This window comes from Leptosomus discolor, chromosome 4, assembly GCF_034619465.1.
Source record: "Leptosomus discolor isolate bLepDis1 chromosome 4, bLepDis1.hap2, whole genome shotgun sequence".
Lineage (NCBI taxonomy): Eukaryota > Metazoa > Chordata > Aves > Leptosomiformes > Leptosomidae > Leptosomus > Leptosomus discolor.
Genome location: NC_141394.1, coordinates 14658006 through 14674773, shown reverse-complemented (window position 1 = coordinate 14674773; position 16768 = coordinate 14658006). Strand labels below are relative to the sequence as shown.

Below are 16768 nucleotides of genomic sequence, written 5' to 3'. Positions count from 1 at the left end.
CAGCAAAGCAGACTGATCTACTTAGAAAAGCCCTGTAAGTCAGTAACACAAAGTCAGAACAGCAAGCTGTTTTCCCAGCACCTCCTAACATCCAGGAGTACCAGGATTATGTTTTGCAGCATAAGAAAGACTTTCAAACAGGACTGACCAGAGCATTCTACAATCCAGTAATTCTGATGTGTGTACTCGCACATAAAATCTACTAAGAATATCTCTTTTCTGATCAAACTTATAACAGCTACAAGAAAAAAAAAAAAAAAGGTCCTTTTGGTTTTTGCTTATGTCTTCTCAATATTTCAACCTTACATTCAGCATACTCCTCATCTGTTTGCCACTCGAGCAAAATAATCTCTGGTAGTTCTGTTTCAATTTTTATCAAGACTGGGCTTCATGCTTCATTTTTGAAATATCCTCCAAAGGCCAGAATAACCTTAAAGATCACCTATTGCATGGTAAGCAATGTCAGGTGTAATATTTATTTATGGAAACCACACAGTCTTCATGCACTAAAGTTCAAATATCCACTCCTCTGCATTTGTACTCTAACTGATCTAGGTCTGCTGCTCTTTAGATCTGCACAGATGCCATGGACACCACTAACCAGATGTGTGTTTATATCTGACCGCAGTAAGACTGTGCTATTTGTGGTTTATCTCTGGCCATCAACAGCTGAATTATGAAAACACTGAAGAAGTATGTTTAAGTGTTGTATCCGTCATTAGGATGACTGTATCATATTTAGCTCTGACCACACAAGCCCTACCATTTCCACACAAGATAAATGCAACAATTAGAGAACCTTATTTATCATACCCTGTAGCTTACAAGAGGCTTGTGTCTTTGTATCACGGAAGTGGGAAGTCCACTCCACGTTCAGTTTTGTTTGCCTCAGCAACGTATAGATACCCATCAGATGTGTGGGCATTACATGACTGTCAACACATATCTCATATATTGTCAATTATACGCGTATGATTTGCATATCATCGATACTGAATGCAATAGAACAATTTGTCAATGCCCAACATTTATTACATTGATTAAATGCATAAAAATTTTTCACAGCTCTGGTTTAGGAGTGACTGCAATCACGGTACAGGGTCCTTTGGGGCAATTTCTGAAAGATGTCACCTTTCATCATTTTTCTCCACAAACGGCTATGGAAGCTGGTCACATCCATCTGTTCTTGCTGCCTCCACCGTGGCAACGTGGTCCATAATAGAGTCATTTGTTGCAATGTATCGCTTCAGTTGTGTTGTACTTACTGCCCATTTGTTTAATACCACGTGGCTTGCATTGGAAGAAATGCATACTAACTCTTTCCCATTCACCTCATCAATCATTCTGTATCATCTGGAGACTCGTCATTCCCTTATTCAGAGATCTAGATCATTTATGAGTGTGTTGAGAAATAAGTCTTAGCTGGTCCCTCTCTCCACTGTGACAACTGGTAAAAATCACATTTTTCCTCTTCTAAATATTGGCACCATTACCATTTTAAATAGGACTTAAGGAATTTTATTGAAACGTAACTATGTCAGAACTAACCATTCTCCTTCTAAATCTTGCCAACAACTTTTAAGGAAAAAGAAATTCCACTAAAAAGGTTAGTTTTATATGCAACTAAAAAATACATGGGTGACAACCCAAAATCATGGAAACACCTCTTGAAAGACTACAGGAGCATACATCCTATTTCATTCAGGAAAAGAATGTCTAAGGCTAAGAACATGCTTACCCATAGTCCTGGTGAGGAATGAAATCAAACATTTGCTGTCCTGAAGGGCAAAATCTCCTGCGGCCTTTAGGCTGGATCTATAATCGTGTTTCAAACAACACTGTCACTTTTAACTATCCCTTCCTGAAATTTTTTTCTAGAGCTTTCTTCTGGCTGATACGGTCAGGAACACCTGCTAGAATGTGAAAATAATATGTTACAAAAATATTAAAAAGAAGTAAAATGTCACCATTGAAAAAAGACAAAACATATTCTGCAAGATCAGTTTGTATCTTAGGAAGAAGTGGTAAAATTTACTGCTGTCAGATCATTGTTTAGCATCATTTTATTACTTCCTTACCACAGTTTATTAGGTTGTTAACTCAGAAGACTCTCACCACGATCCTGAACAGTACAGTGCACCTTCGGACATACTCACAGCTGCATGACCTGTTTCAAAAGGTACAACCTTGTTATACACAGGAGCTCAGCCACCGCCATGCCCTTTCATATTGCAGGCTGGCATGACACAATCCTCCCATGCTGAAGACATGAATACAGCTTCCTCCACCCACACTCCCAGCTGCATGATGTGGGACAGACAGATGGGTTGAAATGCTGTTTTGATGCTTTGCTAAAGCAGGCGGTTCTGTAAGTGCAGATCCTGACTTTCGGCCTGGAGCGGTGTCAGGTCCCGGAGCCTGCAGGCAGGTGACCTGCAGGCATCAGAGAAGCCGGGACACCTCACCTTGCCCTCGGGAGCAAGCCCTTGCCGCTGGCACCTGCAGTCCTTCGCTCCAGAAGCCATCCGTGAGACGCAGGGGGGCTGAACACCCTTCCTAAATCGGAGGAGGCCTGTTTCACCTTAAGGGTAAAAACAAAGCAGGAATTTAGACTTTAAGCATTACACCGTTTAGGGCAAACCGAAAGGGCTGGTTTTGAAGCAAGCCTCGCCGGGCAGGGGGCGGGAAGAGGCCGGGAAAGCGAGGGAGGATTGAAGCGGGCGCGGAGGCGGTGAGTGCTGACGCAGTGCGGGGAGGGCGGCGGCGGAGAACCCCCGCCCCGCCGCCGGAGCGGCCCAGGACAGGTCGCTGCCCGGCCCCCGCACGCCTCCTCCTCCCTCTCCCCCTGCCCTTGCTCACGGGCTGGGATGTGCCCGATCGGGCCCTGCCCTGCCGCCGGCGGCCGCTGGGGGCTCCCGCCGCCGCGCCACAGCCCGCCATTGTCGGGGGCATGGAGGGCGAGAGCACCTCGGCGCTGCTCTCAGGCTTCGTCTTCGGCGCCCTCGCCTTCCAGCACCTCAGCACCGACTCGGACACGGTGAGTGCCGCGGGCCCCGGCGCCGGGAGCGGCTCGAGGGGGCGGGGCGGGCCGGGCGGGGGGACATCGCGGGCCGGTGAAGGGGGGAGCGGAAGGGAGGAGGGAGGGAGGGGCGGCCGTTGGCCGCGCGGGCAGCCCGCCGCCGCCGCCATGGCGGAGCCGCCGCCGGGCCTGCCCGTCCCCGTCCGGAGGGCGCGCTGCCTCCCGCCGCAGGCCGCCGCGACGGGCCCCGTGGACAGCCGGGGCCTCCCTGCGTGCCGCGCTGCAACGAGGTTTGTGCAGCGTATTCCCTCCCCGCTGCAACGGAGGTTGCTTTCCGTACCGACTAATGCAGGGAATTTTTTTTTTTTCCTTTTCTTTTAAAACGTGGAGGTGTGGGACACCGAACGCCCGGTGTGGCAGCGGCAGCACCGCGCCCCCAAAGGCTGACTGCGATGCCGGTCAGGCCTTCTGGCCTCAGCCCTGGAGGTGGGCATCACCGGTACAGCCACAAACTGTTCACTTGTGAATGAAAACGTGGAATCATAGAATCACAGAATGTATTGGGTTGGAAGGGACCTCCAAAGGCCACCTAGTCCAACCCCCCTACAATAAGCAGGAACATCTCTAACTTGGTCAGGTTGCTCAGAGTCCCATCAAGCCTGACCCTGAATGTCTCCAGGGATGGGGCTTCCACTACCTCTCTGAGCAACCTGTTCCAGTGATCCACCACTCTCATATTAAAGAACTTTTTTCTAACGACCAACCTAAATCTACCCTTTTCTAGCTTAAAACCATTACCCCGCATCCTATTGCTACAGACCCGTGTGAACAGTTCTTCCCCTGCCTTCTTATACACCCCTTTCAGGTATTGGAAGGCCACTCTAAGGTCTCCCCGGAGCCTTCTTTTCTCCAGGCTGAACAACTCCAGCTCTCTCAGCCTGTCCTCATAGGAGGGGTGCTCGAGCCCTCTGATCACCTTCGTGGCCCTCCTCCGGACCCACTCCAACAGGTCCATGTCCTTCTTGTGCTGGGGGCTCCAGAGCTGGATGCAGTACTCCAGGTGAGGTCTCACCAGGGCAGAGTAGAAGGACAGAACCAACTCTCTCCATCTGCTGGCCACACTTCTTTTGATGAAGCCCAGGGTGCAAGCAGCTTCTGAGCTGCAATTGTGCACTGGTGGCTCATGTCCAGCTCTTCATCCTCCAGTACCCCCAAGTCTTTTTCTACAGGACTGCTCTCTAGCATGTCTTTTCCCAGCCTGTATTGATAGCAGTGGTGGTCCCGGCCCAGGTGCAGGACCCTGCACTTGGCCTTGTTGAACCTCATGAGGCTCACCTGGGCCCATCTTTCCAACCTGTCCAGGTCCCTCTGGATGGCATCCTGTCCCTCTGGCATATTGACTGCACCACCAGCTTGGTGTCATCGGCAAATGTGCTGAGGGTGCACTCAATGCCACTGTCAATATCATTAATGAAAATATTAAACAGCACTGGTCCCAGTATGGACCCCTGAGGGACACCACTTGTCACCATTTTCCATCTGGACATTGAACCATTGACCTCTACTCTCTGGATGTGACCATCCAGCTAATTCCTTATCCACTGAATGGTCCACCCATCGAACCCGTATCTCTCCAACTTAGAGAGAAGGATGTTGGGGGGGACTATGTCAAAGGCCTTGCAGAATTCCAGATAGATGACATCCATAGCTCTTCCCTTGTCCACTGATGCAGTCACTCCATTGTAGAAAGCCACTAGGTTCATCAGGCAGGACTTGCCCCTAGTAAAGCCATGCTGACTGTCTTGAACCACCTCCCTGTCCTCCATGTGCCTTAGCATATCTTCTAGGAGGATCTGTTCCATGATCTTCCCAGGCACAGAGGTGAGGCTGACAGGTTGGTAGTTCCCAGGGTCCTACTTTCTACCCTTTTAAAAATGTGACTTCCAGTCACTAGGGTCTTCGCCTGATTACCATGACTTCAAATATCATGGAGAGTGGCTTGGCAACTGCATCAGACAATTCCCTCAGGACTCTGGGATGCATCTCACCAAGTTCCATGGACTTGTGTATGTTCAGGTTCCTCAGATGGTCACGAACCTTGTCTTCACTTACAGTGGGAGGGACTTTGTCTCCCTGGTCCCCATCTTGTAGGCCATTAACTTGAGAGCTGTGAGGAGAGAGGTTGCCAGTGAAAACTGAGGCAAAAAAGTTGTTGAGAACCTCAGCCTTCTCCTCATCTGTTGTTACTGGTTCACCATTGCTGCTCATCAGGGGGATACGCTTTCTTTGACTTTCCTTTTCTGGTTTACGTACCTGTAGAAGCCCTTTTTGTTTTTCTTTGCATCCCTTGCCAAGTTCAGCTCCAGCCGTGCCTTGGCCTTCCTCACCTTGTCCCTACACAACTGGGCAACGTCCCTGTACTCTTCCCAGGATACCTGTCCCTGCTTTCACTGCCTGTGCCATTCCATCTTGCCTTTTAGTTTGACCAGCAGATCTCAACTCAGCCATGCTGGTCTCTTGCCCTCCTTGCCTGATGTCTTATACCTGGGGATCGAGAGCTTTTGTGCTGTATGGAAAGCATCCTTAAAGATCTGGCAGCTCTGCTCTGCTCCCTTGTCCCTGAGGGCTGTTTCCCAGGGGGTCCTATTGACTAACTCCTTGAAGAGCTGGAGGTTTGCTTTCCTAAAATTTAAGGTCCTGACTATGCTTTTCATCTGTTTCATACCCCTTAGGGCAGTGAACTGCACTAGTGCATGATCACTGCAGCCCAGGCTGCCTCCAGTCTTGACACCCCTGATGACTTCACATGCATTTGTGACCATCAGGTCCAATATCGCATCCCCTCGGGTAGGGCTGTCTGTTTCTTGCCTTAAGAAGTTCTCATCTAGGCACACCAGGAGTCTCCTGGATTGCCTACAGCTTGCCATGCCACTTTTCTAACAGATGTCGGGGCGGTCGAATCCCCCAGCAGGACAAGAGCCTGTGTGCGTGATGTCTTCTGGAGCTGGAGTAAGAAGGCTTCATCAATAGGTTCCCTTTGATCAAGTGGCCTGTAGTAGACATCAACCACAAGGCTCCCTTTATTGTCTTTATCCCTAGTTCTTATCCGTAGCTTTTGACCTTCTCAAGACTGTTCTTTAGGGACAACTCTTGACGCTCTATCCATTTCTTAACATAGAGGGCAACACCTCCATCCCTTCTTCCACTCGTGTCCCTTCTGAACAGCCTGTAGCCATCAATAGTCACACTCCAGTCATAGGATTCATCCCACCAAGTTTCAGTAATGGTCACTATGTCGTAGCCTTCCTGTAGCACGGTAGCTTCCAATTTCTCCTGTTTGCTGCCCATGCTGCATGCATTGGTGTAGAGGCACTTCAGCTGGGCTGCTGGCCATGTCACCTTTTTAGAGAGACACTCCTTTATACCCCCAAGGTGTTTCATGGATGCTACCCTGTTGGCTCCTATTTCCTCAGGAGCCCCTGGCTCATCTCTATAAGACTTTGCCTGTGATGCAGTGTCCACAACATGCCTCAGGGCAGCAGGTTGAAGGCCCTTATTATCACCCCATCCCTCCAACCCTGGTGTGTCATCCTGCTGCTTGTCACAGATAATCTTGATATTATTATCCCCCTCCCCCTTCCCATCTAGTTTAAAGCCCTGTCAATCAGCCTCGCAATCTCTTGGGCAAAGACCCTCTTCCCCCTTTGAGAAAGGTGTCTCCCATTTGATGTCAGCATTCCTGGTACTGCCATCCCATTATCAAAAAACCCCAAAACTGTGGCAGTGACACCAGCCACAGAGCCGTGTGTTGATATGAAAACATAAGGAACGGAGAACAGCTGAGTACACATTCCAGTTTTTTAAACAGGGACAGGTACTGAAAAACGAGTGAGAATCTACTGTGTTTTTAAAAAAAACAGTTCATTTTGACAGCTTTTTTTCCTCTCCCAAAGACACCATTTACACTGTCAATACTACACAGAGAGCAAGTCCTGTTCGATGCTGCTGTTAATATGAGCTTTTTTTTCTCTCCCCCTATAAAGGAAGGTTTTCTCCTTGGAGATGTGAAAGGTGAAGCCAAGAACAGCATTACTGACTCACAAATGGATGATGTTGAAGTTGTTTATACAATAGGTTAGTCTGTCCACATTTTTAAAACTATGCTTGGTTTCAGGCACTGTACAACTGCTTACAGTTTTGAATGAGGGCAGTCAACACCTTACAGCAACATCAAAGCTGCTAGATCCTGGGGTCCACATTGACATTAAAAAAAAAAACACACGGAAGGGTTATTTTGTAACATCTTAATTGCTAAAAAAATTACAGTTTTAATGTAGAAAATACAGTAATTTAACAGAAATATGTTACTATTTCTGTTATTATTAATTCCTCGAATGGCTGCTCTTTGCCAAATACCTTGTCACATTAAATGTAATTTAGGGCTTAGACTCCTCCATCTTGGCCACATCACAAACTCTCCAAGACTACAGCTGCCCTGTAAAAACTCTGCCTGTTTCAATGATGTGAACTGTAATGTGTTAGCATCTAATTTGGAGCTTATAAAATACTGTGTGTGAAAGCTGCAAACTACTTAATGTATTTCATTAAGCAGATGCCAGAAGCATTTTTCTTTATAGTCTTCATGGGACTGGAGGGGATGTGCATTTTATACTAGCCCTTAACAAAAAACATTTGTATACATGAACATGCACACACATTTAACCCATTCCTTTAAAATGCAGTTACAGAAAAAAAGAAAAAGGTAAAACAGTATGTGCCTTCTTTCCAGTCTTTCTGAAAATATGGTAGGGAGAAATTGCATCCCAATTAAGGTGTAATGCTTTCCTCCACTAAGTCTCACAGCTGAACCAATCATGTGGGGCATGTTTTCTGGTGGCATTGATCAAGTTACCCAGAATCTCATCATCACATTCTCATAGGCAGAGTTAGTTTCTCCAAAGTTTGGTGGTTTTTTTCAGTTAACTTGTGAAAATAAAAGTAGTGGAGAATTTAGGAAAAGGATTTAGAATGCCATTAGATCACCTACTGTGTTTTTTTTTCTGGTAGTCAGTCTTCCAGTTATCATCTACTCTATGGATTTCTACTCTCCAGCCTCATCTTTCATACTAACAGCATCCACACTTGCTGCAGAGTAACTCAAGTGAAATCTTTCATGCTACATACTAGTCCTGTACTCAGCAGAAGGGAGGTAAAAATAAAGTGTCCAGTTTGATTTTTCACTTGACAAAACAGAAGAATGTGTAAAAAATGCAGTTTATATAAGTGGTTCCCTCTACATTTGAAAAATATTTAAAAAAATATTCTAATTCATTTATTTTCTTAACCTTATTTAAATGTTAATGCATTTCATTTTAAGAAATTATATTATATAGAATTCTTTCTTTGTTCTTCTACCTCTTTAATTCTGATCGTAGCATACAGAAGAATATACATCTTTGCACAGTTTGAGGCTGGGCCGGCCACTAATGAATGACAGATGCTCTCTACTAACCCCTCTCCCCTCCCAAAAGGGAAAAGGAGAGAGAACAAGGGAGAGAGACTTTATGGTTTGGAAAAGAAAACTAAAACAGCTTTAATGAAACAATAACAATAAAAGAAAAGATAATAATAAGAATAAGGAAAAAATGAAATATATACAATATGTACAAATAGATACAAACCCAATACCAAACCCAACTCCCCCCCACCCTGATGACAATACGTCACCACCACACTGCAGGGCTGGCACTGGGGCAGTCCCAGGCTGGACTCGGCAGCAGACAGGGACGGGATACAGGAGCTGGACTCAGGCACTGGATTCAGGGATGCACGGATCAGTCCTCCTCAGATGTCGGCCATCGAAGAAGAGAGGAAGAGACGAAGAGAGAGACGAGACCCTCATGATCTCTCAGCTTTATACTGAATATGACGTATATGGGATGGAATACTCTGTTGGTCAGGTTTGGGTCACCTGTCCGGTTCGCTCCTCCCTGTAGGTGCGACCCTTTTCACTCCTGGCACCCCAACATCGAGTACAAGATTTAGCAGTGACCTTGGTCGCCATAAGAACAAGTATAAGCAAGGGCCTCTCTGCATCCCATTCCTTGGTACTGACTATAAACATCAGGCCTTATCACTGCTGGGAGCAGTCACTGTCTGGAAAAACAGGCTGCTGTTTCAGAAAATGCCGTTAGTTAGAGGAGACTTAACTGAAAAGTTAAAAGCACTAAAACAGAATTAGTTCTGATTTAGCCCAAACCAGGACAATCTTGAACTGATGAACCCAGAGTAATATTACCTTCTCTTTCCAGATATACAGAAGCATATTCCATGCTACCAGTTGTTCAGGTAAGAATCTTAAGTAAACAGATATACAAAAGTTAAAATTAACCCTAACTTAAATTCTTCAAGAGTTAAACAGGTATTACATTACTGAGAAAATCATCCAGCTATAACTACAGTGGCCATATCAACCCCTTGGAATTACAGATGCAAAATGCCTTATGTTACTCCTATTTTAGTTCTTCATGTACTTTTTTGGTGTTTGTACAGCATACTGAACCTTCTGGTGAGCTATGATACCATATAAACTACAGAATAATGTCAACATACTAGAAAAAACAACATTGCTTTTCTAAAAGCATACACTCCTTTCCCTCACCCTCAAAAAGAAAAAAAAAAAGAAATTAAAAGGTAGCATCAGCTATAGGCTTCTAAGCAGGTCAAAAAAGAAACACTTGTTAGCCCCATGGCAGGAGTAGTTTCAAGGACTAGTATTTAGAGTTCCATTACAGATGGGAACATAGCTATGCAGGTTTGCACACCTGTAAGGGAAGAATCACATAATTTCCTTCACAAATTTTTCTGAAAAGTAACAGATCCAGATGTTATTAGAAAGGCACTTCATATCAAATTGAAGGCATCTCACTATTTTGTAGTTTAGATAATATAGATGCTACCTTTCACTTGTGTCCCAGTAGCACTGATGCCAGAACAGCATCTGGGCTGTACAAGACTGCCTACATAGCTATTTCAGTAATGAAGTTAACTGCGCTGCCCTAGCAGAGAAGCTGTGTCAGCATATTTTTATATTTACCATGGGAAAAAAAGCTATTAAAGTGAGATGACTGCCAGACTGCTTGAGAATAATTATTTCTACAGTAGCATTTTTTATCTCTAATTGTTCTAATTTTCTTCTAGCTTTTATAATTCTGCAGGAGAACTGAATGAACTTGCCCTGAAGAAAATTCTATCAGGCTGTAAGAAGGTATCTTATTTTCAAACCTAAATCATACCAAGGAGCTTGCTCAGATTTGGGGGACCATTCTTGTATCAAGCTTTTTTTTTTTTCCCCTCTCTCCTTTTTTTTTTTAAATCTTGTCTCTAGTCCCTCACGCTGCTGGTCAAGGCAGCTGCATCATCTTTTCCCCTTGAAAGATGAGGTTATTTTTAGTAGGGTTTGCCTACATATATGTCACAACTTTATTTTTTCTTATTCATTTCTCAAGAAAACAGTTCAAATATCCCAAAGGAATTCTATGATTTCTGGCTTATGATCAGCTGAGGTCAGCTCACCCAAGAGGCTAAGCATCACTTGACCAAAAAAATCTACAATCTTCTCTACAGAAGAAAGTAGAAGCTGGAAGGAGACAAAGAGCAAAATAGGAGATCAAAGTTTGCTGAGTTTCAGCTTGAGCACAAGCTCAGAAAAACAGGCTGGTTCAACACATGGTTTTGAAGGAAAGAGAGAAGTTGTGATACTCGAATTAGGCTTAGATGTTTTAAGGGTTTCAAGTTAACTAACTGCTTGAATACATACACATCACCAAAAAATTCAGATTCATAACTTCGTACTGAATCCTCTAACTTGCTTCAGTATGACACAGGGACAGCGATTTAACAGTAATCATGAATTTTCTTCTGCCTGCAGAGTGTAATAGGATGGTACAAATTCAGACGTAACACGGACCAGACCATGACATTCCGGGAAAGACTTCTTCATAAGAATTTACAGTCACACCTATCAAATCAGGGCCTTGTATTCCTTTTATTAACCTCTACCGTGATGACAGAAAGTTGTTCTACTTACAGACTGGAACACGCTTTACATCGGCCACAAGAAGGGTAATTGGTTTGTTCTCTAGTTTTAATACAGCAGTAGCACAGCATGCACTAGAACTTTGAACAGTTTGGGTTTACTTTGTTGCACAGGAATTAACACTGTTTTACCCATGAAACTTACACATTAAGTAAGGGTATTCCTTATATTGCTAAAGCCCAGTTGAAATCTTACCCTGGAGTTCTCTTCAGGGATTTGCCTTTATAACGATCTGTAGTGCCAGTGTCAACAGGCAGGCACTGTCAGGTCATTTATGCACATAATTTGGTTTTGTGTATAGGACTTCAGCTATGCATGGTGTTCATCTTTCCGTATCATTGAAATGCTTAAGTTGGTGGTAATTTTTAGAGTCATGCTGCCTGTAGGCTAGGCTTAACAAGCAATTTTATTGTGTGACTCGTACCCAGAAAGAGGGGAAAAAACTAGAGACATTGCTCAGTCTTGTTGCTCTTGCAGTTCACCTTTTGCCATAAGTTGTCATCTATGTGTGACATTGTACATCTAGCAAGAACTAACTGTATTGTAAACCTCCATCTGGGATGCTTAATAGTCAAGAACCTTTAACTATCAAAGAGAAGCCTTTGGATGTTAATAAATCATGTTCTCATACTTCTTTTTAAGTCTTTTCCAGAAGGTTCCTTTGGTGGTTACCAACTTGGGTATGGCAGAACAGCAAGGTTACAGAACAGTGTCTGGTTCCTGCGTATCTTCTGGTTTTGTGAGAGCAGTAAGACAACACAGGTACAATATATGCCATATTTACTGATTGATAACTGTAGCTTTCAGTTAAGAGAAGTATAGTTATCTTTCTATTAAAGTATTTTAAGTGCTTTTGCAAATGCTACAGCCATACCCTACTCGCTTGTTGAGGTGTTTCCTGCAATTATTCACCTTTCCAAGGTACTTGAAAAATCAGTCAAGTCCTATACTGTGCCATGAGAGGAGCTGTCTGTCTCAACATAGGCACCTAGTGTTGAAGCTCAAAATGCTCCTTTATTTATTATACCTCCTACTAAGTGCTGTGATCATTAATTCACAATTATACGATTATATTCTTGGTCCACAGGTCAGAATTCTTTTACACCGATGGATCCTTACAAGAGGTTCATAAGATAAATGAGATGTATGCCACCTTGCAGGAGGAACTGAAGGTAAGTCAGGCATCCCTGCCGGTAAGGTTACTTCCAGCAGTACCACAAAACCAAGTCAAGCAAAGGGTACACTGCCTTGCACTGAATGAGGAACAAAGCTGTGTCTTGGATGCACATATTGAAAGATCAGGGAGTTCCATTTACTGTTAGTAGCTGCACACTAAGCTCTCAAAGTTGAAGACTTTAAGTTTCCATTTGATCAGAAGTACACTGATAAATTCTCACAAGAGGGCTATTTTGAAGGAGCACCATCTATGGCTCGTCAGAGCTCTTTTACAAGTAAAACATTTTGCACCTCATTCAACACAAGGTTTAGAGATAACTTAGCTCTAAAGTCCACCTCAAGCTCATTACTTGAGCTTTTTAATACTTTGTCCAACTTTCAAAATCATGAGTACCTTTAAGGATTTTTGCAACAGTGTTCAAGTCAGCTTCTGTGAATACGGTTAATTCTGACAAATGCTCTTTTCCTTGCAGAAAATATGCTCTACAGTAGAAGCCAGTGAACGATCTGTAGAGAAACTCTTAGCAGAGGTGAGGCAATTAAAAGAAGAAATAAAGAGGAAAAAGCAACAACGTTGTTCAGGTAAGTTAAATAAACCGCAATCCCACTCTTAGTAAGGCTTCCAAAGTTGATTCAAATGGCAGAAGCACAAAACACTTCTGAACTTGACACAGCCAAAACAGCAGTGGTAGAAGTGTGCAAGAGGGACTGTAACTCTAGCTTTTCTTTTTTTTTCAGAAGACAGAGATTTCCCAGGAGAGCCAAAGGAGAATGTCCTCCTGTGTCAGGCACTGCAAACATTTTTCCCCAATTCTGGACTTCAGACATGTATTGTTTCCTTCAAGGGCCAACAGATATCCAAGAACTGCTGTAACATTGACCATAACATTAATGTCATGGACAAACTGACTCTCATGGTAGAGGAAAGAGACTTCACTGAAGCTGAAACAAGACACTTAACCAAGCGTAAAGTCAGAGGGACCACAGCAGGATCAAAGTCATTCAAGAAATCCAGATCACTGCAGCTTCACCAAAAATTACTTCGAGACCAAGAGGACAGTGACCAGGAAAGGAAGCTTACACTGAGTAGCACTGAAACAGATGAGGATGTGTTTGAAAAAATTAGAGACACAAGTGAATACCCACACTCTCCTACTTTCTGATCTGTTAATGATTTGTCGAGATGACTTGGCACCAAAAGGTACTGCCAGCACATTCAAGTGACATATCAATTTATAGCACTGCAGCGATAAAATAACAGTGCATTTTTACAAGACCTATGGGTTTGGTGGGTTTTTTCCCAATGCATGAATCGTGTTTGGCACAGAGGTAAGTCCAGATGACATTCCTTCATTCTGCCTTGCAGAGTTAAATCTGTATTTGCTCTCTCAGGGTTTAAAGACTATGCTAGCAGTATGTTAGCAGTCATATAACTATGTCACGTACTGCTTCAGAGTAATAGAACCTCAGGCTGCTCTCGAAGAACCAGTACTACCCCCTTCCCTCAGCAGAAGCTGAGGCAGGGAGCATCAAATGAACACAGGTAGCGTGCTTAACAGAATTAGCTGTCTACAGAAATTGCCACAATTTAAATACTTTATCCTTAGCTATCCACTACTTGTTAATTTTTCCCTCCTTTCCAATCCAGCAAGGGAAAAAGGAGCCACCTGAACTTTACCAAAACCTGTGAGCAGAGGAAGTGGTCCATAGAGTTGTCCATTTCCCCGACTGCTTTCATCTTTTATACTTCCTTCAGCCAATTTTAGAGATGTGACACTTCCTAAAAAGCAACTGACATCCACCCTTCAGTCAGCGATGCGTAATGCTAGTCAACAACATTTCCAGTAAACAAGTGTATAAACATCAAAATTAGTTTTATTGTTTATTCCTTTATAGTACATTATTCTGGATACTTGACATTACATATCTTGGGGTCTGTGAGAAATGATGGGTTCTTAAACATAACTGGCATAAATCCTGTAAAAAGATAAGATGGAGGGGTTTTTAATAGGAAAGTAGGCTTGACTTGCAAAACTCAAAAGCACAGTCATACTTACCAAATACATGAGCTCTTTTAATGGCTTTTGTAATTTCCTTCTGCTTCTTGTTGCACAAGCCTAAAAAGAAATCATTTTCAGTCTCTTAAGTCAAGAATAACCAAACCATTAGTTTAAAGGGTGAAAGTGGTGGTGTTACTGACACTTCCCCTAGCTTTGTCTAAGTCTTCCTAGAAAAATGTATGTGTGCTTATACTGTTAAATACAAAAAGCCCCATGCAATTAAGGAATATTTTCAGTCCTTGATGAAGGCTACCAAGTCAGAGGAATACCATTACAAAGTGCATAAGGTTGGCAGTAGTTACTTCTGGAAAGATAGCTAATATACAGTTACTTGGAGTCACATTAATATTAACTAGTAAATTATTTAATATAATGGCTCACATACCTGTTATATGCCTGCCATAAATGCAGCCAGTATGCGGAGAAACAAACTGGGAAAGAAGCTATTTAAAATTAAGAGATCCAAAGTCAGTTTAAGAACTTTTTTTTAGAGAGCTTTAGTTTATCTTGCTACTTGCATTGCATTTTCCATTTTTTGATCTGTTTTTACATAACTCAGTTTTCTACCTGGAGACAAGAAAAAGTATAGCTTGGAGTCAGACAGCATTTTACACACCGTAACATTTAAACTCTGTAACAGTGCAGTTAGAATTGAGGACTCTAGTTGGTAAAGAACAAAGTTGTAACATCTGCACGTACAACTAGCAGACTGAACAGCTTATCACAACTGCAGTATTTGACCCTTATCTGCACACATTCTTACTCTTCAAGTGTTAAACCCCTAACATACAAATTAATTTTTCATTTTTTATCCTTGTGGGCTTCCTACACATGTGTGTAAAAACAGTAAACTGGTTACCTTCATCTAAAGACAGGAATTTTCAAACTCACCTGCACATTCTTGTAGTCCACATTTATTCCACATAAGACACATTTTTTAGGAGGCTCTTTATAGGGGTTCTCCATTTGTATGGGCTGGAATTAGAGAATTAACATCTGTAAGCTTCACAAGAACTTAAGACAAAACATGCCTTGAAGCCAAAAATGCATCGCTGAAGTTTTTCAGTAACTTTCTTACCTCTGTTTCTCTAACACACTAATTGGTACCTAGCAATCTGAAAGACTTCTCACAGCCACACAGCCATTTATATCTTGATTATAATGACAATTAACAAGTTATGTAAAGCCGTAAGGTTGTGCTTACACCCTTCACTTAGAAGGCAGTATCAGCAGAAGCTGGGAGGAAGGTAGGTCTGTCCGGTAAGAGACTTTTTTTGAAAATAATTTCAAAGCAAATGGCCTGAGAGCGCTCCTGTCAGCTCACACACTTTAACAGAGATTTCCAAATATCTCCCAAACCCTGAAGGGCTCCTTAAGCTTCAAAAAAACCCCACACCCAGCACCAAATCCTTGGAAGATGTGAATTAAAGGAGGAACTTCATTTTTGCATAGCCAGAATTTGGGCACAGAAGGAATAGTTTTAAAAGTTTTTGCCAGTACTAGACAACACATTTCTGACACAACAGCCACCCCTAGTGCATTCCCCTAAGTCTTCTTCTCAGGTACATACAGGAAATCAGCGCTACCAAAGGTTCGGCTCCGCATCCGGGTTACTGAGACAGCCGTGACCACAGCCAAGCCACCGGACTACAGATCCTTAACGGCAGCACCCTGTGACCCCCCTCAGCGCGGGGGTCCCGCTCCGCAACACGCAAAGAGTCCCAGAGTTCAGGCAGTTTAGGAGCCCGAGCTACAAGGACCGACACGTCTTCGGGCCCCCCCCCCGCTGCCTGAGCGGAGCCCCTCCTGACGAGGGCGGCAGCGACCCGAGAGCCGGCAGGAACAGCGCTGGCCGCGGGCTGCACTCCGGGAAGCCTCACCTGGTCGTCCCGCCCGGGCTGCCCGTCGTGCTGCCAGCGGCAAGGCCGCGCCCACAGCGCCGCTGCAAGGGAAGGAGCGGCAGGATTAGCGGCGAGAGAGACACCCCCCGCAGGCCCCGCGGCCGCTGGGGCCCAGCTGCCTCCCTCGAAGGGGAGGGGGACGGGAAAGGAGAGAGAACCCACCGGGCACCAGCCGCCGCCACGGCCTAGCCGCCACCGCCACGGCCACGGCCTGCGCCGCCATACTGCCTCCCAGAGCGCACCGCCCACAAGCGACGCTACTTCCGTCTATGTGCCCCTACCGCCTGTACAACTACTAGTCGCTGGCCAATGGGGTCGCGCCCTGCCCTCCTTAAGGCAGGCGATTGGCCGCTGCCTGATGACGATCTCTTTATTTCCTCAGCTCGCTGACGGAAGTGATGCTGAGGGAAGCGGCGGTTGGTTCTCTTCGCTTCATGGCGGTCCTATCTTCCCGTGGCGGTTCTCCTGCCTCCCCCTCCCGCCGTGCCCTGCTGCGGCCGTGACGGTCCCCGCA

General features: G+C 44.5%; 2 protein-coding genes across 2 annotated transcripts; one reads left to right on the top strand and one right to left on the bottom strand.

The window, feature by feature from the left end:
- Positions 1–2950: 2950 nt before the first annotated feature.
- On the top strand, positions 2951–13869 carry ABRAXAS1 (abraxas 1, BRCA1 A complex subunit). Its single transcript, XM_086464030.1, has 9 exons — positions 2951–3037; positions 7063–7153; positions 9331–9367; positions 10220–10286; positions 10950–11143; positions 11760–11879; positions 12205–12289; positions 12767–12875; positions 13032–13869. The coding sequence occupies exons 1-9, from the start codon at positions 2951–2953 to the stop codon at positions 13454–13456; spliced, it is 1215 nt and encodes a 404-aa protein (XP_086320156.1). The 3' UTR covers positions 13457–13869.
- A 281-nt stretch (positions 13870–14150) lies between these two features.
- Positions 14151–16477, bottom strand: MRPS18C (mitochondrial ribosomal protein S18C). The gene is made up of 6 exons (XM_086464031.1): positions 16417–16477; positions 16234–16295; positions 15245–15328; positions 14739–14796; positions 14351–14410; positions 14151–14270 (listed from the first exon to the last, which is right to left on the bottom strand). Exons 1-6 carry the CDS (start codon positions 16475–16477, stop codon positions 14194–14196), a joined length of 402 nt encoding a protein of 133 aa, XP_086320157.1. The 3' UTR covers positions 14151–14193.
- Positions 16478–16768: the final 291 nt, after the last annotated feature.

What these genes read in the sequence shown, in the direction of transcription:
- ABRAXAS1 (XM_086464030.1), top strand. Translation starts at nt 2,951, where the DNA reads ATGGAGGGCGAGAGCACCTCGGCGCTGCTCTCAGGCTTCGTCTTCGGC. An exon ending in TCAGCACCGACTCGGACACG is followed by an intron (nt 3,038 to 7,062) that starts GTGAGTGCCGCG and finishes CCCCCTATAAAG; the next exon opens with GAAGGTTTTCTCCTTGGAGA. An exon ending in AGAGCAGTAAGACAACACAG is followed by an intron (nt 11,880 to 12,204) that starts GTACAATATATG and finishes CTTGGTCCACAG; the next exon opens with GTCAGAATTCTTTTACACCG.
- MRPS18C (XM_086464031.1), bottom strand. Translation starts at nt 16,477, where the DNA reads ATGGCGGCGCAGGCCGTGGCCGTGGCGGTGGCGGCTAGGCCGTGGCGG. An exon ending in GTGGCGGCGGCTGGTGCCCG is followed by an intron (nt 16,296 to 16,416) that starts GTGGGTTCTCTC and finishes CTTCCCTTGCAG; the next exon opens with CGGCGCTGTGGGCGCGGCCT. An exon ending in TGGACTACAAGAATGTGCAG is followed by an intron (nt 14,797 to 15,244) that starts GTGAGTTTGAAA and finishes AATTTTAAATAG; the next exon opens with CTTCTTTCCCAGTTTGTTTC.